This window comes from Hibiscus syriacus, unplaced genomic scaffold (genome assembly GCF_006381635.1).
Source record: "Hibiscus syriacus cultivar Baekdansim isolate YM2019G1 unplaced genomic scaffold, ASM638163v2 tig00110020_pilon, whole genome shotgun sequence".
Classification (NCBI taxonomy): domain Eukaryota; kingdom Viridiplantae; phylum Streptophyta; class Magnoliopsida; order Malvales; family Malvaceae; genus Hibiscus; species Hibiscus syriacus.
In genome coordinates this window covers 1,402,433-1,419,170 of record NW_024062568.1, presented here as the reverse complement: position 1 = coordinate 1,419,170, position 16,738 = coordinate 1,402,433, and the positions used below count along the sequence as shown (strand labels likewise).

General features: G+C 33.5%; 1 protein-coding gene, 1 long non-coding RNA gene and 1 pseudogene across 2 annotated transcripts; all 3 read right to left on the bottom strand.

The window, feature by feature from the left end:
* Positions 1-1,034: 1,034 nt before the first annotated feature.
* Positions 1,035-6,346, bottom strand: LOC120213166 (annotated as a pseudogene).
* Positions 6,347-10,259: 3,913 nt separating this feature from the next.
* LOC120213168 (NADH dehydrogenase [ubiquinone] 1 alpha subcomplex subunit 6-like) lies at positions 10,260-12,445 on the bottom strand. Its single transcript, XM_039211311.1, has 2 exons — positions 12,133-12,445; positions 10,260-10,641 (listed from the first exon to the last, which is right to left on the bottom strand). Exons 1-2 carry the CDS (start codon positions 12,343-12,345, stop codon positions 10,462-10,464), a joined length of 393 nt encoding a protein of 130 aa, XP_039067242.1. The 5' UTR covers positions 12,346-12,445; the 3' UTR covers positions 10,260-10,461.
* A 2,164-nt stretch (positions 12,446-14,609) lies between these two features.
* Positions 14,610-16,503, bottom strand: LOC120213169. The gene is made up of 6 exons (XR_005524771.1): positions 16,396-16,503; positions 16,218-16,305; positions 15,733-15,825; positions 15,335-15,366; positions 14,910-14,966; positions 14,610-14,817 (listed from the first exon to the last, which is right to left on the bottom strand). It is a non-coding gene; the product is annotated as an uncharacterized LOC120213169 (long non-coding RNA).
* Positions 16,504-16,738: the final 235 nt, after the last annotated feature.

Below are 16,738 nucleotides of genomic sequence, written 5' to 3'. Positions count from 1 at the left end.
AGCCCTCCCAAGTTGATCAGGTTTGTTAATATCTTTTATACACCAAGTACAAAATTGTTAATAATCTTTTATAGAACAGTTTTTCTTTATATACTTGGTGTATAAATTGTTATTTTATGACTTCGAGTTTTGATTTATTGTTGATATTTATTACAATTTTCCTTATTATCTCTGTAATTACAATACATGAATTCAATAAAAAGATCCATTTACACAGCGGATTTAAAACATGTTTAATTTCATAGTAGAAAAGGATTTTCGAAAGTTAATGAAAGTGCAGACATGTTCAATTTCGCGTCCTCGTGTAATGTAATAGTAATAACGTCGATCGACTTAATTCTTAAAAAAAATTAGATTTAAAATACATTACAATATATGATAAATTAGAATTAATTATAAGGAATATGGTAGAATAATTAAAACATGTAAATATACTAACACAATGAATGTGTCAAATCATAATGAAAATGTGACATGACAATCACGTGTGTTGATGTGAATCACTTATTTATAGGAATTCAAGTGTCGTATACGTCATTTTCTCTCTTTTTGATCTACTTCCGAAGATGAAAATTTTACAAGCCTCATGTTGGTGTCTTAATTATTATTTTTCGACATCTTTTCCAACCACTCAAGATATTCACGAATTCGTCTCATTGTCTCTCATCACTCTATTATTTAGTTTTTACCTAAACTACTTTAAAACTCATAAAACTCAAAACTCATAAAATCTTAAACCATTTATCTATTACATGCACCATTCGATCAGAGTATAATCAATATATACAACTTATTTCCTTTTTCTCCACCTCTCTACCATTGGAATATGGAAGAAGACACTTCATCATCCAAAAATATTAAAGGGAATTAAAAATAATGAGTTTTATTACATAAAAACGAGAGAGAGAAATTGAGGTCATTTCATAATTTTTTATGAAAAAAATTCAGTTATAACACTGTTAAACATTTAACTTTAGAGTGATCAAAATAAGTTTGAGCGACAAAATAAGAGTTAAACTCTAGTGCCCCAAATAAGAGTGAAATAAGAGTTGAGAGATTGAGGGGCTAAATATGTGGAATTTACAAGTGATCAATTAGGAGGATCAAATGTCAATTATCAGAGGGAACATTAATGGCCTGCCTTTGTTTAGCCTTTACATGCCCACGTTTATAAAAGGCATAAATGACCATACCAAAAAAAAAGGTTAAAACTTGATTCATAAATCTGCAAAACTGGGGTTCTAAAATGTCAACTGGGTCTCGAGCAGAAAAGATTTGCTAAATCTACAATTCCAAGACTCGACCGCAAATGGGGAAACTAGCATTGTCCTTCTTCAGGATCTGCAAAGTGTTGAAAGCTGAGAGAGTTCCTTACCACCTATTATTTGGTGGTTTAACCTTATAAATACGAACTATCCAGTTCGATGTCGTAATCCAAGTGCTCCAGTTTAATGTCTTTGTTTCCGATTTCAATGCCTCGCGCACGATCATAGCTGCAATATAGAATGCAGTCCACAAAAGATTTAGCATTATACATCCCTTTCTCCAATAGATATACCCAATGGAATAGAAAACCGGACCAGAAGCCAGTGGCAATTCCAGTATATACGCACCAGACAATAACCAAATCGATAAAATAAACAAGGATTGAACAGGTAAAAAAGCATTTATTTGCATATAATATTAAAATCTTAGTTGTAGTTCAATAAACTTGGATCTTATACTTGGTTTTATATAAAAGGATCATCCCATTCAAATCTAATATTTATTTCACATCAAATTAGGATTTAAACATTAATATTTATATTTATATATACACACACACACACCAAAACCAACAAGTCGACATCCGGTCCGATTCTTTTAACATTATATATATACATGTGGACATGTTTACTACCAATCAGTTGAAAATGATGTGCTTACCCAGGAGGTTTGCCATATTCTGTCAGCATCTCTCCAAACCGATAGTAACATAGCTTGTACCTGGCCACAGAGATAAAAAAAGTATAAACAAAGATTTTCAACATCCAAAATCATTAGAGCACCAAAGAATGAATACATATACATATATATATATATATCATATATAGAAAATGAGAGGAATAATGACTTAGAGAACTTACACGAGGCAATTCAACATTTTAGGAGCTGCGCCTTTATCTACACGATATTCACCATTAACGAGGTAATCAGGTTCCTTAATTACAGGGAATACTCCACCTCCGATTCTCACCATCCACAAAAATCTATTTGCCAATAATATATAATTAGAATACGGTAATTACACTTCCCATAGGACGGAAGAAAAGCGGAACTTGGGAAACCCAAAACAAAAGATTATGATGACAGCATAAGCATAGAGACAGTAGAAAACCATTACGATACGATCAAAACAAGCTTCCATGATTCGAAGAAAAGAAACATTCAAGGCACCTTTTACACGATGCATGAAGTGGCAGCATTAAGAAACAAAAGTAGTGTAAAAAAAAAGAGTAATTTCCTGTCTTACTTGTTAATGTCATCAGAAGAATAACCTGTAACACCTCCAAAGACAACTAATACATAATCCACGTCGAGGGATCAATTATCTCAATTGCCTCGTCTTCGTAAGATGACATTGCACGCCCAACCGTGGCAATATGCGTATTATTCCAAGTGTTGTTGTCAACAATAACAGTTCTGTTTCCCATGGCATTTATTTGATACCCATAATCCCACCAGGACATCACCTTAGCATTGGAGGAGTATTTTGTCGAAGCCAAAAAGGCTTCACGATAATCATAAAAAATAAACTCTATTCCCGTGGGCACCTCTCGCGCCAACACAATTGAAGGAGACGAGTAAGCTTCTGATGTGACCCATGTACAGTGGGTAGCGTACTTACTAAGCAAGTAAAAGGCACCAAAGAGCAGCGCATTCGCCCCGTTTTTCTGGAAAGGCTGTGATTGATCGAGTAAAGCCTGCTTGGAAAATAAGGAAGGTCGTTATTCCTTGGGTTTACACTGAATAAATTCATAAAGTGTTTTAAGTAGTGACTTATTAGGCTGGGATTAGCTCCTTTAGCAAAAAGCCAAAAACAAAAGCACCAAAACAAATTCTTACGCTACATGCTGAATAGCAGGCCTGTGTTACTCGTGTGTACGCATGTGAGAAAGAGAGAGAACGGCAGGGAGATGTTACCTTAGAAGAGGCCTTTGAGCTGCTACTTCCCTTAGTGGAACCAGTTTGGACACCCTTGTTCCGACCTCAACAACACAGTCAAGTTCTTCACAGTAGCAGAAACAGCAATAGCACTAATAAGACAAACGGCAGGTGTAGCAACAAGATCAACCGAACCATAACACCGGCAAAATACATGCTTGTCAGACCATACATGACATAAATATAGTGGCATCTGACAACCGCTTGAAGCAGAAATAAAGACCAGCTGGGAAAAGGAAAAGCAGTATATGGAAATCAAACATGAAAGATGACCACGCCGTTGGCTGATGCTCAGAGACAGATGCAATAATAGGGATGTGATCCTTGGCGTAGGTTGGATCCAGCAAAGAGTAAAACCTTCCGTCCAAGGTGAATATAACCAGATAACATGCCTAATCCCAAAGCAATAGCACCCACAGCGACTGCACATGTCACAGTGATCCTCAGAAAAGCTAGGAACAATTTTGTGTCACTTAGCATGTGCTTCACCCAATCTAAAAAGTAGAAAACCTGCACGAGCAGTCCAAATACGATCAATGCAACTTTTCATTACCAGCACAAAGCTCAGACAAATAGAATTGCTGAAAATATTCAGCAAACCAATTTCACTTCATCACACACAAATAAAATTGGGTTTTTTTTCTACTAGCAATGACCTTCGGATAACTAGAGTGCATTCCAAGAAGAATCATCCCACTCAAAAACAGGTTCCACTGAAAACTAATGCTCCTTTTCTATGTTACCTTCAAATTTGATGATAAAAAAACCAGACCCACTAAAATGGACCAAACCAAACATTGGAAAAGAAATTATCTTCGGTTATATTTTTGCTTAGACTTGGCATTATTCTATCCTCGTCATGTTCAGATCTATGTTTAAAAAAGCGCCGCTTAAGCACGATTAAAGCGCTAAGCGACTCGAGCGAGGCCCCTGGCGCTTCAGCATAGCAAAAGCACTACGAATTCATTAAGCAGTAGTAATCGGCGCTTTTGCAACGCTTTAGAAAAGCGCTAATCGGCGCTTAATCGCGAGTTTAGAAGATACCATTCTGGGCTTTAGCAGATACGATTTTTTAGGCTTATTTAGGGTTTAGTGGGCTATTAGATTATCAGGCTTAGATCGGCTTTTAGTTTAGGCGGGCTAGGGTAAAAAATGCGATTGAAATAGGCGGTAATCAAAGAATTTACAGAGAACGATTGAGGTTGAGCGGTAAATGGGAAGATGGAAGATGATGATGAGGCAGTGTTTGTTGGTGAGGATTTGACATGGAGTGATGTTGCTAATGCTTCTGGTGCATATGAGCCTAGTTATCTAACTAGAGCATCAAAAGTAGTGAATGATGGAGCCGGACCATCGAGAAATGATAAAAGAAAATCTCCTGCTCATAATCCTATCTCTAGTAGACCATCTCGTAGATGCTTAGTTGATGAAGATGTGATGGAAAAGATATTGGAGTGTCTAGTGATGAAGGAGATGGTGTTGTCCGAGTTGATGATAACGATTATAGGATTTTTAGTTATAAGGAATTGAGGGTTTAGAAAAATACTTTTGTCATCTCACTTTAGACTACTTTTGGTGTAGACCATCTTTTGAGATTAATATGCTCATATAGTCGTATGGTTAATGGTATATAAGTATTTAAGTGTTTATAACTTATAAGTAAATTGAGAATTATATTTTGATGTTTAAGTACTTATAAGTTTTGAATATATGCATTGACACTTTGATATTTAAGTATTTATAAGATAATTTATAAATATTCTGTATTTTTTTGAATTTCGGCCTTATGGCGCTTCGTGTGCATAAAGCGAGCGCTTTCGCTTAGTGCTTTCGCTTAGCGCTTCGGTGTCTGGACCCTAAGCGCTTTAGGGCGCTTTACGCTTTTTAAAACCAAGGTTCAGATATGTTATAGGGTCATAATCATATTTGACTTAAGATTTTCATACTTGAATGGATTTTGATACATTAATAACTCATATTATATAGGTTTAGAGACACTCATGTATCGGGTTTGTGTTCTGATCATCGCATAAGTACAAACATACCCCAGTTTTCAAGCACCAATTGCTTCAACTAGAAAAATACTACCAAAAATTCATCATAATAGGCTACAAAAATAAAGAAACAGCTTGAAATAACGTGCAAACCTGTAACAAGAAGAAGACTCCCATGGCGGCCATATGTTCACCAGATTGCACATGTTGAAACCCAACAAACCGAATCTGCATAGCAAGCAGTATTCCCAGAACATACATACAATTATACGCAACATACAATCTCATTGAATACCTCCCGGTAATCAAAAGCACCAGTACATATAGTGGGATCAAGTTAATAATAAAAACATATCCTCCCCAGGCTGAAACCATGTAAAAATAACCAAACGCAGAAGCTAAACTCCAAGCCAACGATCCCGTATTAACCGCCTTCACGAACAAGTAAAACGTGAAAAGCAGAGCGAAAATGGAGACCCTTTCATTATCATAAGAACCAGCGACGGACCTAGATATGTAACCAGGACAAACGGCGATTAGAATGGCGGCAACGAGTCCGGCGCCGGTATCCCAGATTTCTTTCCCGAAGAAATAAGCGACTAGGGTCGTATTCGAAGCGAAAAACGGAGCGGTTAAAACGCAGACTTCGCGGATATGGACGGCGAAACGAAGGAAATGGAGGATGCGATAAATGAGAGCGGCGGTCACCATGAGACCGGGTAAAGCGTGCCGCCGACGATTCGGCCTAAAGGGTACCAGCTTTTATCGTAGTCGAACCAGTTCCAGAAATCGTAAAACCCATTTTGGGTAAGGTAAAGAGTGGTGCGATAATTGAAGTAGGGGTCGAATTCATGTATCATGGATTCATAACGAAGGACCGAGAAGACGGGTAATGAAGGCCAAGATGTAGACGAGACAGAGGATAGTGACACGGATCAAGAGCTCTTGTTGCTTTGTTTTGAGTTTGAAGGACTTCACCAGATCTGAAACGGGCATGTTCGGCATCGTCGCCGTGGTTTTATTTGCTGAAAATTCTGGGTTTGGTTAAGATATGGTTTTTTTCTAAACAATCATATCGAGGAAGTGGAATATGAAAAATGAAAGATTTGAGAACTCAAACCCTCAAAACACACACAAACACTGGGATTGTCAACTAATCTAAAGTCTTTGAAATTTAGAGTTTCTGAGTTCTCATAATACCACTTCTCTGAGCTTTCTGAGTCATTGTTTGGGTCTGTTAATGTTAAATTGGGCTTTTCTACTTTTGTTTTGGTCCAAATTTTAGTTCTTGTCTTGTTTCTCGGGTAAACTACACGTTTAGTATTTTAATTATCATTTTTATTTTAGTCATTCAATTATTTTTTTTTAAAAACATATTTAACGTTTAATTTTTTTGTCGCCCATCATTAAAAAATTAACGATGACGTTGATGTATCACCATAAGTTAATGTCACGTCATCAGTAATTCTGTTAATTTTTAACGGTGGATAACCAAAATAAAACCAAAACGAAATATTAATATGATTTGAAAAAAATAATTAGTGACCAAATAGAACAAAAGTAATAATTAAGATACTAAATGTATAGTTTACCTTTTTATGAATTGAATGGTTTGCATGCATAGTTAGACCAGCACAACTCCAAATCTTAGGCAATAGATTACAAATATCTGTTTTTTTTCAATTTAGATATATTATACTTAAATTTACATATTTTAAAACCACTCACATAAAAATAGATTTGAATATTAGTCTCTACGTATTTATTATCAAAATTCGATTATTGGGTATGAAATATGTTAATAGAATATAGTGATACAAAGGATAATGAATTCATATTTGATATTCATTAGGAGTGTAGTTATTCCTCTTTTACGATTATTAGGGCCAAAAGAATAGATGGTAGTAATTAGAATTGATGTTTTCAAGATACATGTTGAAGGTGAAGATCTCAATCGATTCGATTATTGAAGATTTTAGTGGTAGGCGAGGATCTTAAGAGATTTCAAAAGCTGTCATGGAGTACTCTTCCATTAAATCACAACACAGTGAAAATATCTCCATGTCGTTCCTCCCTTGATTCTGATTTTCTGGTTGGAGTCTTCCTGCAATAAGTAAGGAAACTTGCAGCCAATATAAACAACAAAAGTAGACCACCAAAGAGTGGAAGCAAAGCTAATTCGATGACTTTGGTCCTTCCTCCATGGCTATGGTTGTCTCGGCAAGGCCTTAGTCCAGTAGTGTTACCGCATAAGGCTTTATTGTTCACTAAGGCATCGAATGAAGCCTGGTGAAATGCCTTAAGGTCTGGAATAGGACCTTCCAATTGATTGAAGGATATATTCACAATTCTCAAACCATGCAAATCATTGAAAGCTTCTGGGATGGAACCATTGAGCATGTTGTGAGAAAGGTTCAATATTTCCAAGGACTGTAATTTTCCAAACTGTTGGGATGCCTCCAATAAGTGAATTCTGACTCAAATCTAGACTTTCAAGAGCAATAGCATCGCTTATTGAGGATGGAATGCACTCTCCAAGGTCATTCATGCTCAAATTCAAGTGGAATAATTTCAAGCAGTTTCCAAGTTGATCAGGAATGGGTCCACTTAAATTGTTTGATGCCAACTTAAGTTGTTCTAGATTAGAAAGAAGACCAATCTCGGATGGAATTTTTCCTGAAAACCGGTTACTACTTAGAGAAAGACTGGATCATTTTCAATGCTCCGAGTTCCCTCGGAATCTCAACGATTAGATGATTCAAAGAGAGATCGAGTTCCTGCAACTGAGTTGCATGTCCCAACTCAAGTGGTATCTTTCCAGTAATGGTTATGGACTAATTGCAAATGTTGCAGACGAGTAAGATTGGTGAAGGTTGGAGGATTTAGGCCAACGAAACTAGTATTAGACAACTTAAGTTCAAAGAGATACTTAAGCATGCCTACCTCTTTAGGTACCGACCCATAAAACTTATTCTTGTGAAGAGAAAGAGTAGACAAGTTGGTCAAGTTTCCAATGGAAACAGGGATTGAACCACAGAAATGATTCTCACGCAGCACAAGTTTAGTGGGAGTTTTAAGCTCCCATAGTCCTCGTCTCCTTGAGGTATTGACCCAGAGAACATGTTACGGCTAAGGTCAAGAACAGATAAGCTGGTGAAGTTTGTTATCTCTCGAGTTAATGAGCCAAAAAGCGTATTGTTTTGCAGTTGGAGGTGCACGAGAGATTTAAGCATTGCTATTTCAGATGGGATATTCCCTTCGCACCATCCTTTATATATGAGTTACTATGTCAACGAATCGCCACATTAATATCATAACAATATCATAACGATCAACAATGATTTTCATCAATCAAAATACCATATTAGTTAAGTTTTTGAGTTTAAGAGTTTAATTATGAGGAAAAAATTAAAATCTTAATTGATTTTTCTTATAAAAGAATAGAGAGTTTTCAACCTTAAGCCTATTTATAATAATTTGGCTTAATACAAAAATATATGTCTAAACTTTGCCTCGTCAAACGTTTTAGTGTCTAAAGAAAATTTCATTAAAAATAGATGTTTAACGTTTTCATCAGAGATTTTTAGGTGCCTAGACCGTAACGACCGTTAAATTTAGTCGTTAAGTGACACGTGTCACGTTCTGATAATTTTAAGAATTTATTTAAAAAATTAAAAAAAATAAAAATATTTTTTTAGTTAAAAAAACCAACAACTACCCGCGTCCCCCCTCTCCCTATCCCCTTCTTTTTTCCCCTTCCCCTTTCCACGATCAAAAACCCATTGGTTTTTCGTCGTAAAGTGTCACCATTTGCCATAGAGACGCGTTTAAATGTTCGTCAGATTTTAAGTCACTGTCATTGTTTTTAGTCGATTCTGGCTGATCCTGATGTCCATAAGCTACACCGCCACCACCGTTCGAACCACCGTACAATTCCTATCAAAACTCAAGTGTTCGACGACAATGGTAGCCGAAAATGGCCGACGATAGTTGGTAATAAGGGTTGAAATGAGATATTTTAATTTTTTAGAGTTTTTTTTATAATTTTATTAAAAGTTTGGGTTTTCTATAAATAAATTAAATTTTTTTAAGTTTTTAAATAATATTCTTATTATTAAAAACTTTTAAAAAATTATTAAATATATATATATAACAGTAGGCACCTAACGGAAAACGTTAGGCACCTATTTTTAACAAAAATTTCTTTAGACACAAAAACATTTTTCGAAACATTGTTTAAGCACTTATTTTTGTATTAAGCCTAATATTTTTGAAAATAATAAACATTTAAGGCTTAGATAAATAATAACTTCAGTTATTATTTGATATTTTATATAAAAAATATCAATTATTTGAATATAATAAACTAAATCTATTATTTTCTAACACAAATGATTATACGATACGGACACATAATAAAAATAATTAACACTCCACGTGATACGTATAAAAAGAAAACAAGACACGAATATGTCAAAATCTACATAAAACTAAATAGTAACGTACCAAAATTCATATAATCATGTATAATCATCTCTTATTTCGTAGAATGTTGTTTATGGATTTAATTAGAATCATGCAACAAAACAATTTGTCAGATAATTTGTTTCTCACCACTCTTTTATCATTTCATAAAACGTATCATTTACTAAAGATAAGAAAATTTTATGAAAATTACTGAGATCTTTTGATGTAAATCATTGTTCTTAAGGAAATGTTTCATTTTTCTTCATATCTTTAGGTTTAATATTTTTATTTTTGTATGAGTTCTTTTTATGACTATTGTCCCCATTTATCTTTATGCTTGGGTGTCTTGTGATTCTGATTCCTTCCATTGTTCTATTAATTGCTATTGTTAAAAAATATATCATAACAATATCAACAAGAAATTGATCGTTTTAAAAATGTCAAATAGATATGTAATGAACATATGCCATAAATACAATTTGAGGGAAAAAAAAATTAAAGCATGGCAAAGAAAAAAACAATAATGAACATATAGTACACATGATGAACTCGTCAAAACCTACATAAATAAATTTATTGTGTTGCACTTACAGATGTTCCAAGAAGAAAACACAGTTTGATTTGCCAATTATCAAGAGGTGTATACTAGATTATTCTGATTAGCAATTCACCAGACTTCAAGCATGCATTTCAGCAAATTAATGAAAAACCAACACAAGTAAATTCGGTGGAACATACCAAATCGAAAGGTTCGGATAGGAACATTTATTATCAAGGAAGATAGCAAACCGAATGTTTAAAAGTAGTTGCTTTTGTAGAAATTCTTGAGGAAGTCGGACGTTCCTTCATCCTTGGTGTCCTGAGCAAGCCCTTGACGACCCAGTACATACTGCCCAATAATGTGGTGCCGTTGTTTCGCATGTTCGACGATATTGTTCAGTTCTTCCATACCCTTAAACAGCAGCAAATCAATTACCTGCAGATTTCTCACCGTTAAGACCATTGAAAACAGTGTTTCCAAAATCTCAGTCAGCAAAACATTAGCAATGTATAGATTCAGGAATCCTTCCCATAGTTCTGAGTTCCTATACCAACTTGTTCATAAACAGAAAATACAAAAATCATACACCAATAAATAGACGAAACAAACCCATACTGTCATCAAATTAACATCAGGAACAACGCAGCTCTGCCAAATGACTACAATTTGATATATTTGAAATATATCAATTATCGACCATTGAGGCTCTTCTACCTAAAGTATGCTGAAGCTATTAAATCTAAATATTAGGTAGCTAACAAGATAATAAACAATTCATTTTCGAGGGAATGTAACATTTCTGGGCAAAACATCACTTAGAACAGCTGCCCACAAGATAAATGCTCCTAAAACATTTATTGAAGACTTCAACATGCGAATACAAGAAGCAAAGAACTTTCCAAAAGCACACATAAAATCCAACTATTCATTTTTCTCAATGGACACAAGTACAAGAACATGTTCAATGCATATCAGGACAAGGGTATGGATATATGACCCTCCAAAGATCCTTCGAATACACGAAAAAGAATTAGAAAATGTATTTCTTATGGCATCAGATTCTCCAGAAAAGCCTGTGATACCATTTATACACTTATAGCAAGATTGATTGATCAATTTCCAAATATATATATATATTATTTGCAGCACAAATTATATATGATCAATACATATGATCATTTTGATCTGCAAAATAATCTTCCTTTCACCAACAACAGCCACAGTATCATCTGGCTAAAGTAAAAGAGTTATTTAAGATGAAAAAACAAAGAGGCTTGGACCATATTATCTATACTATTCAAAGCACTTCAAACTCAAAACAGCTTATGGTAAGGTTACATCAACTGACATTCAGAAAATTTAGCTGTTCCATTCAAAAAGCAATAACGCCCATCCAGCTCATGCAGGAGTAAATCATAAGATGTACCGTATCTCACAGAAATCATTCACGAAGCAAACGTAGGTCAAAACAGGAAATACTGAAACAGTTATTCACAAAGCTATAGATACCCCAGATTAATCTAAACAAATCGTTTCAACAAAATCCATCAGCTTTTACCCAGGAAATCCTCACAATCTACTATTGACGATGAAGAAACACATGAAACAAATTTGATTCTACAGCATAATTTAGCATTCCCATTATATATAAAGATATTGCAATGATACTTGCCCAATTCAATAGAAAATAGAAATTCCCCCACTTTTTCCCTCACAATCCCACATCAACTAACCCTTGGATTATCTATTTTATTCATTCATTTTCTTTTCTCTTCATTCAAATTACTATAAATCTAAAAAAAATTATCGATACTCATAAAAAAAGTTCAATCTTCCATACTTAACAATGAAAAAAATTATAAAATTCCCAAATCAACAAACAAATTAAATAAAATGATCTAAAAATGGAGAGAGTGGGAGACGGACCTTAGGGTTAGTAACATGGGTGTTCTTACGGATCTCGGAGGCGATGATGGAACGGAGCTCGGATTTGGTGACGATGTCGTCTAGGTTATATATATCCATAATAGTCGGGATTGATCGACAAGCTTTTCTGAAGAAATCGAAGACCCGGCCCCTTGCTTCTTCCAAACTCGCTGAGTTCGGAGGTACTTTCACGCTCCTCAATGTGAACGCCATTTCCGTAATCTGCGTTGGAGCTCGACTCGTTCAGTGACTGAGTCAGGGCGTGGGAGATGGATAAAGGGAATGAATTGAACTATTAAGCCTATTATCAATGTAAAGACTCCGGGGGCGAAAGCGCTGTCGTTTTGTGCAGTAGATCGGTCCATCGATGGACTGATGTTTTCGACCCGGGTTTGAATCAAGATTTTCAGTCTAAAACTCTAAACCCGGCCCATACCCAACTCAAATTCATTATTTTATTAAATAAATAGTTTATAAATTTATCTATTTTAATCTAAATATAATTTTTTTTAAAAATATCAGTATAAAAAGATTTCATTAATTATATCTCTATCATGATTCATGGGATAGTTATTAATTAGTGTTCCAATTACATTGTTTAATTATGAGGATTAATATAATTAGTGAATAATTAACTTTTTTAATAATAATAATAATAATATTGTTATTATATGTTAGGAGACTTTTATAATAAATATAATATTTTTTTGTTGTCCTCCTGATTCCTCAAAGTTTTGTTTTGATTAATTCGGACTAATTTGTGTCGCACACCTGATTTTTGTGGGTGATTCTTCTAACAATAATTTTCTACATACACAATGCCTTAAACCTAAGATTTGCTTAAACCATATCAAACTGCTTACTACTTGAACAAACATACGTTAGTTATAATTATATAATGATTTTTAATATAACATTAACTTTATTTCTATATATTGATATAATATGTTTATAATAAAAAGTAATTTTCAATATAACATGAATGTGTGTATACATAACATGTTATATTATTTTTATAATATAAACAATAATTCTTTAATATAGCATGAACTTTGATAAATATGTGTAATTTTATAAAGTTACTTTGACGAGCATGAAAAATAATAAGATAATTATGATACAATTCTTATTCCGATGATGCTAAGATATAATTAAATCTAATCAATTAGTAGGAAGTCTTAGTTTTCTCTTTTATAAAGTTACTATGATAAATATGTGTAATTTTAGTAACTGTAGTTAACCTTTTGTATTTGTTGTTTTCCTTTATTTTCTTATATAGACTAATCTTTATTTTTATTTTTCTTTTTTAATTTCTAATAACTTTATTTTTATGACACGCTTTTATCTATCTGTTGGTACACTTTGAGTTTTTTTTATTAGATGTTTGATCATTATTTTCGTTTAATTTTCTCAGAGTTAGATTTGACATCACATCAACTTATTAAGATAACTATTATTTGTTATTCAATTGATCCTCTTTGCTTTAGACCTTCAAATTGGATGTGGATATGCAATTTACATTCAAAGATAATTTTCTCATGATGTCTGACTTTGATTTGTGATTATCAGTATTCTTTCAGTAGTTTGATCTCATGTTATGATTTGTTTGCTGATGTAATTAGATATGTTCGTATCTATATTTTGTTTATTTTTTTAACATTTTTCTTATATGATCCTTTTATGATCTTAAGTACTTAGTTCTCTTGTGTCAATAATTATAAGAAATATCCTAGTTATATATTCGATTTACGTTTATAATTATAATCATTCATAATAATTTTAGATATAATATTTTTTTAATAAAATTAACGGGTTTTTTTACATAAAAAAATGTTATTCCGATGATGAAAAACTTGACCAATAACCCCTAAATGATGATGATTATATACGTCTCATGACAGATTGAATAGCCCAACAAATTTGGTATGATTGACTAATTATATAAAAATTTAAAAGACGTTTAGTTTTTACTTTTAATAATTTTATTGTTGAATATTTATTTAAATATTTATATAATATTTGTATGTATTATTTTATAATAATTAATATTTTATAATTAAAATTCTAGTTTAAATGATTGTGTAATTACAATATATACGACGAAACAATAAAATCATTTAAATATGTTCAAAAAATTAAAATTCATTGAATTACACTTGTGCATCCAAAACGCACCATGAATTTAAGAAAACCTTTATTTTTAATATTTTTAATTTCAAAGAAAAACAACTCATAATTTTAAAATTCACATATTTCTCATTTTTCAAAAAATCAATTTTAAGATTTTCAACCAAATCATTATTTAATTGGATTTAACAAGATTTATAATCTCATTATTACTCTACTTATAATCATTATTTTAAAAAGTTCTATGAAATATAATTTTTTAAATAAAATATTTTCTTTTATCCGTATTGTGAATAATTGAATATGACAAAAGCAAGAACTATGATCCCAAGGGCAAATCTCTGTATAAACGTCAAACAGATGTTAGAGTAAATAAGTTCTAAAATGCTTACAGCAATATCATTCACGGTTAGTCTTCAGCATATGTGTTCAATGAAATATCAAGTTTTACATCTCGCCACACTCGGCTATAATGCATGGTAGTTTCGTCCTGTTGTTCGGCCCTGTGGCCACATTCTCGATCTTCCGAACAACGAGAAGATTATCTCCAAGCACCCTCTACATGATCACGGAAAAAATAGTTCGGTTATTCAACTTTAAAAATTAGGGAAATTCGGATGTATTCTGAACTAAAAGGTTAGAAAACATACCCCGAATACAACGAGCTTATTATCAAGCCACTCACATTTTGCACATGTTATGAAGAACTGCAGTCAACAAACACCGAAATCAATATACCAATGGTTTAAACACGATGATTTACCCAGAAGATTTTACAAACAGTCATCATATAGAAAAAAAGACAATACATGGTCCACGAATTTGCAACAGCAATATTTCTACCTATTCACCTAACTGGGAATGAGCAGCCAGAGAAACATCTCAGAAGCTTAAATTTGAAACAAATAGCAACGTTATACTATTGTGCCTTTAATAGAGGAGACACTTGATCATTTACTCATACTGTATGCATGAATGAAATCGGCGTTTCTTTTTACATGCATCAGACTGCACGCGTGCGAGTGTATGTGTGCTGTGTATAAACAAGCAAGAACGAGAAATTGAGTTAAGTTACCTGACAACCATTAGTGTTTGGACCACTGTTGCCTGCAACATAAAAGGCAAAAAAAACAAACAGTATATAACTTTAGTAAAATTTCACTGAATTTTTTCATACTCTGTTACCACCACTGGTCTATGTATACTTCTCTGTCCTTCAGTGTGAAACTATGTTACTCAGGCTCGTTCGTGTATAAAATATATTAATGTTCAATTTTTAATGAGTTTTTCAAAGTACTTAGAAGATCATATCACTATAGCCTTGTCCAATATGCATAGAACACAAGAATTGAATATGGGTACTTAAAGAAAAATAAACCGTCAGAGCAACACAAGTGCGAAAAGTTTCCAAAGTAGAGAAAGGAAAATATATATAATATATAGCCACTCAAGATTACATAGGAAGCAGCATACCATTGATAGCAGCCCCGGACCAGTGTGTCTGGTGATAGAATTTTCATCTTCAAACTTGTGACCATAAATGGAAGTGCATCCACTACCATCACCCTGCAATGTAAAATTTTAATGTAACCATTATATAACATCGGAGAAAATCGATCACAACAACTTTGTCATTGAAAAACATGTAATCTGTTGCACATTGTTTCCATTTAACAAATCGAAACAATCTTCCAAGTTATTGAAATATTGTTACTTTGGCAAAAACCACCCTCCAATTTGAGAGTATTAACCCATGCATTCAAGGTAGGGGCATACAATGAAAGAACATAACAGCATCAAAACGACTACTTCAATCATATACTCAAAATCAATTATAACCTACAAGACACTAAAGAAGCTAATTCTGGCAACTCAAGAGTCAAGACTAATATGATTGAGAAGATTAGCTAAGATTATAAATGAAAAATGAAAGCCCATAAAAATAATAAACTAGCAACCTTGAGAAAATCTCCAGCTTGAATCATAAAATCTTTAATAACCCTATGAAATTGGCAACCCTTGTAATCAACAGGCAGCCCTGCTTTCCTGATATCCAAATAATAAAATGGGTAAGTAGCAATTACTAATGCAGATACAGATAATTTAAGTTCCAAAAAAATGAAATGAAAAATAAACCTGTATTCGCCAGTGCATAGTTGCCTGCAAATGGAGAAAAAAATTAAAATTCAAACTTCAAACAGAAAATGATAGGAGTGCAGAATAATCGTAGAAAAAGAAAAAGAAAAGGAAGTAGAAATACCTGAAATTTTAGGCGGTTTTAGGGGTGATCTCAGAGAAGAGTTCCATCTTGATACGTCCGGCGCGGGGGATGGAACCGATGGTTATATCGAAAAAGACGATTGGGCTTTTGGGATTCGGTGGCCTAACGTGCCACTCCACACTTCCGCCGCCGCCTCCGACTACAGAAGCCATCGCCGCCGTATGCGACGCTCTTTTTTCCTCTCACAACTCGGGTACT

Coding starts and splice junctions, on each gene's coding strand:
- LOC120213168 (XM_039211311.1), bottom strand. CDS start 12,345: ATGGCGTTCACATTGAGGAGCGTGAAAGTACCTCCGAACTCAGCGAGT. Junction 10,642..12,132: donor CCCATGTTACTAACCCTAAG/GTCCGTCTCCCA, acceptor AGAAATCTGCAG/GTAATTGATTTGCTGCTGTT.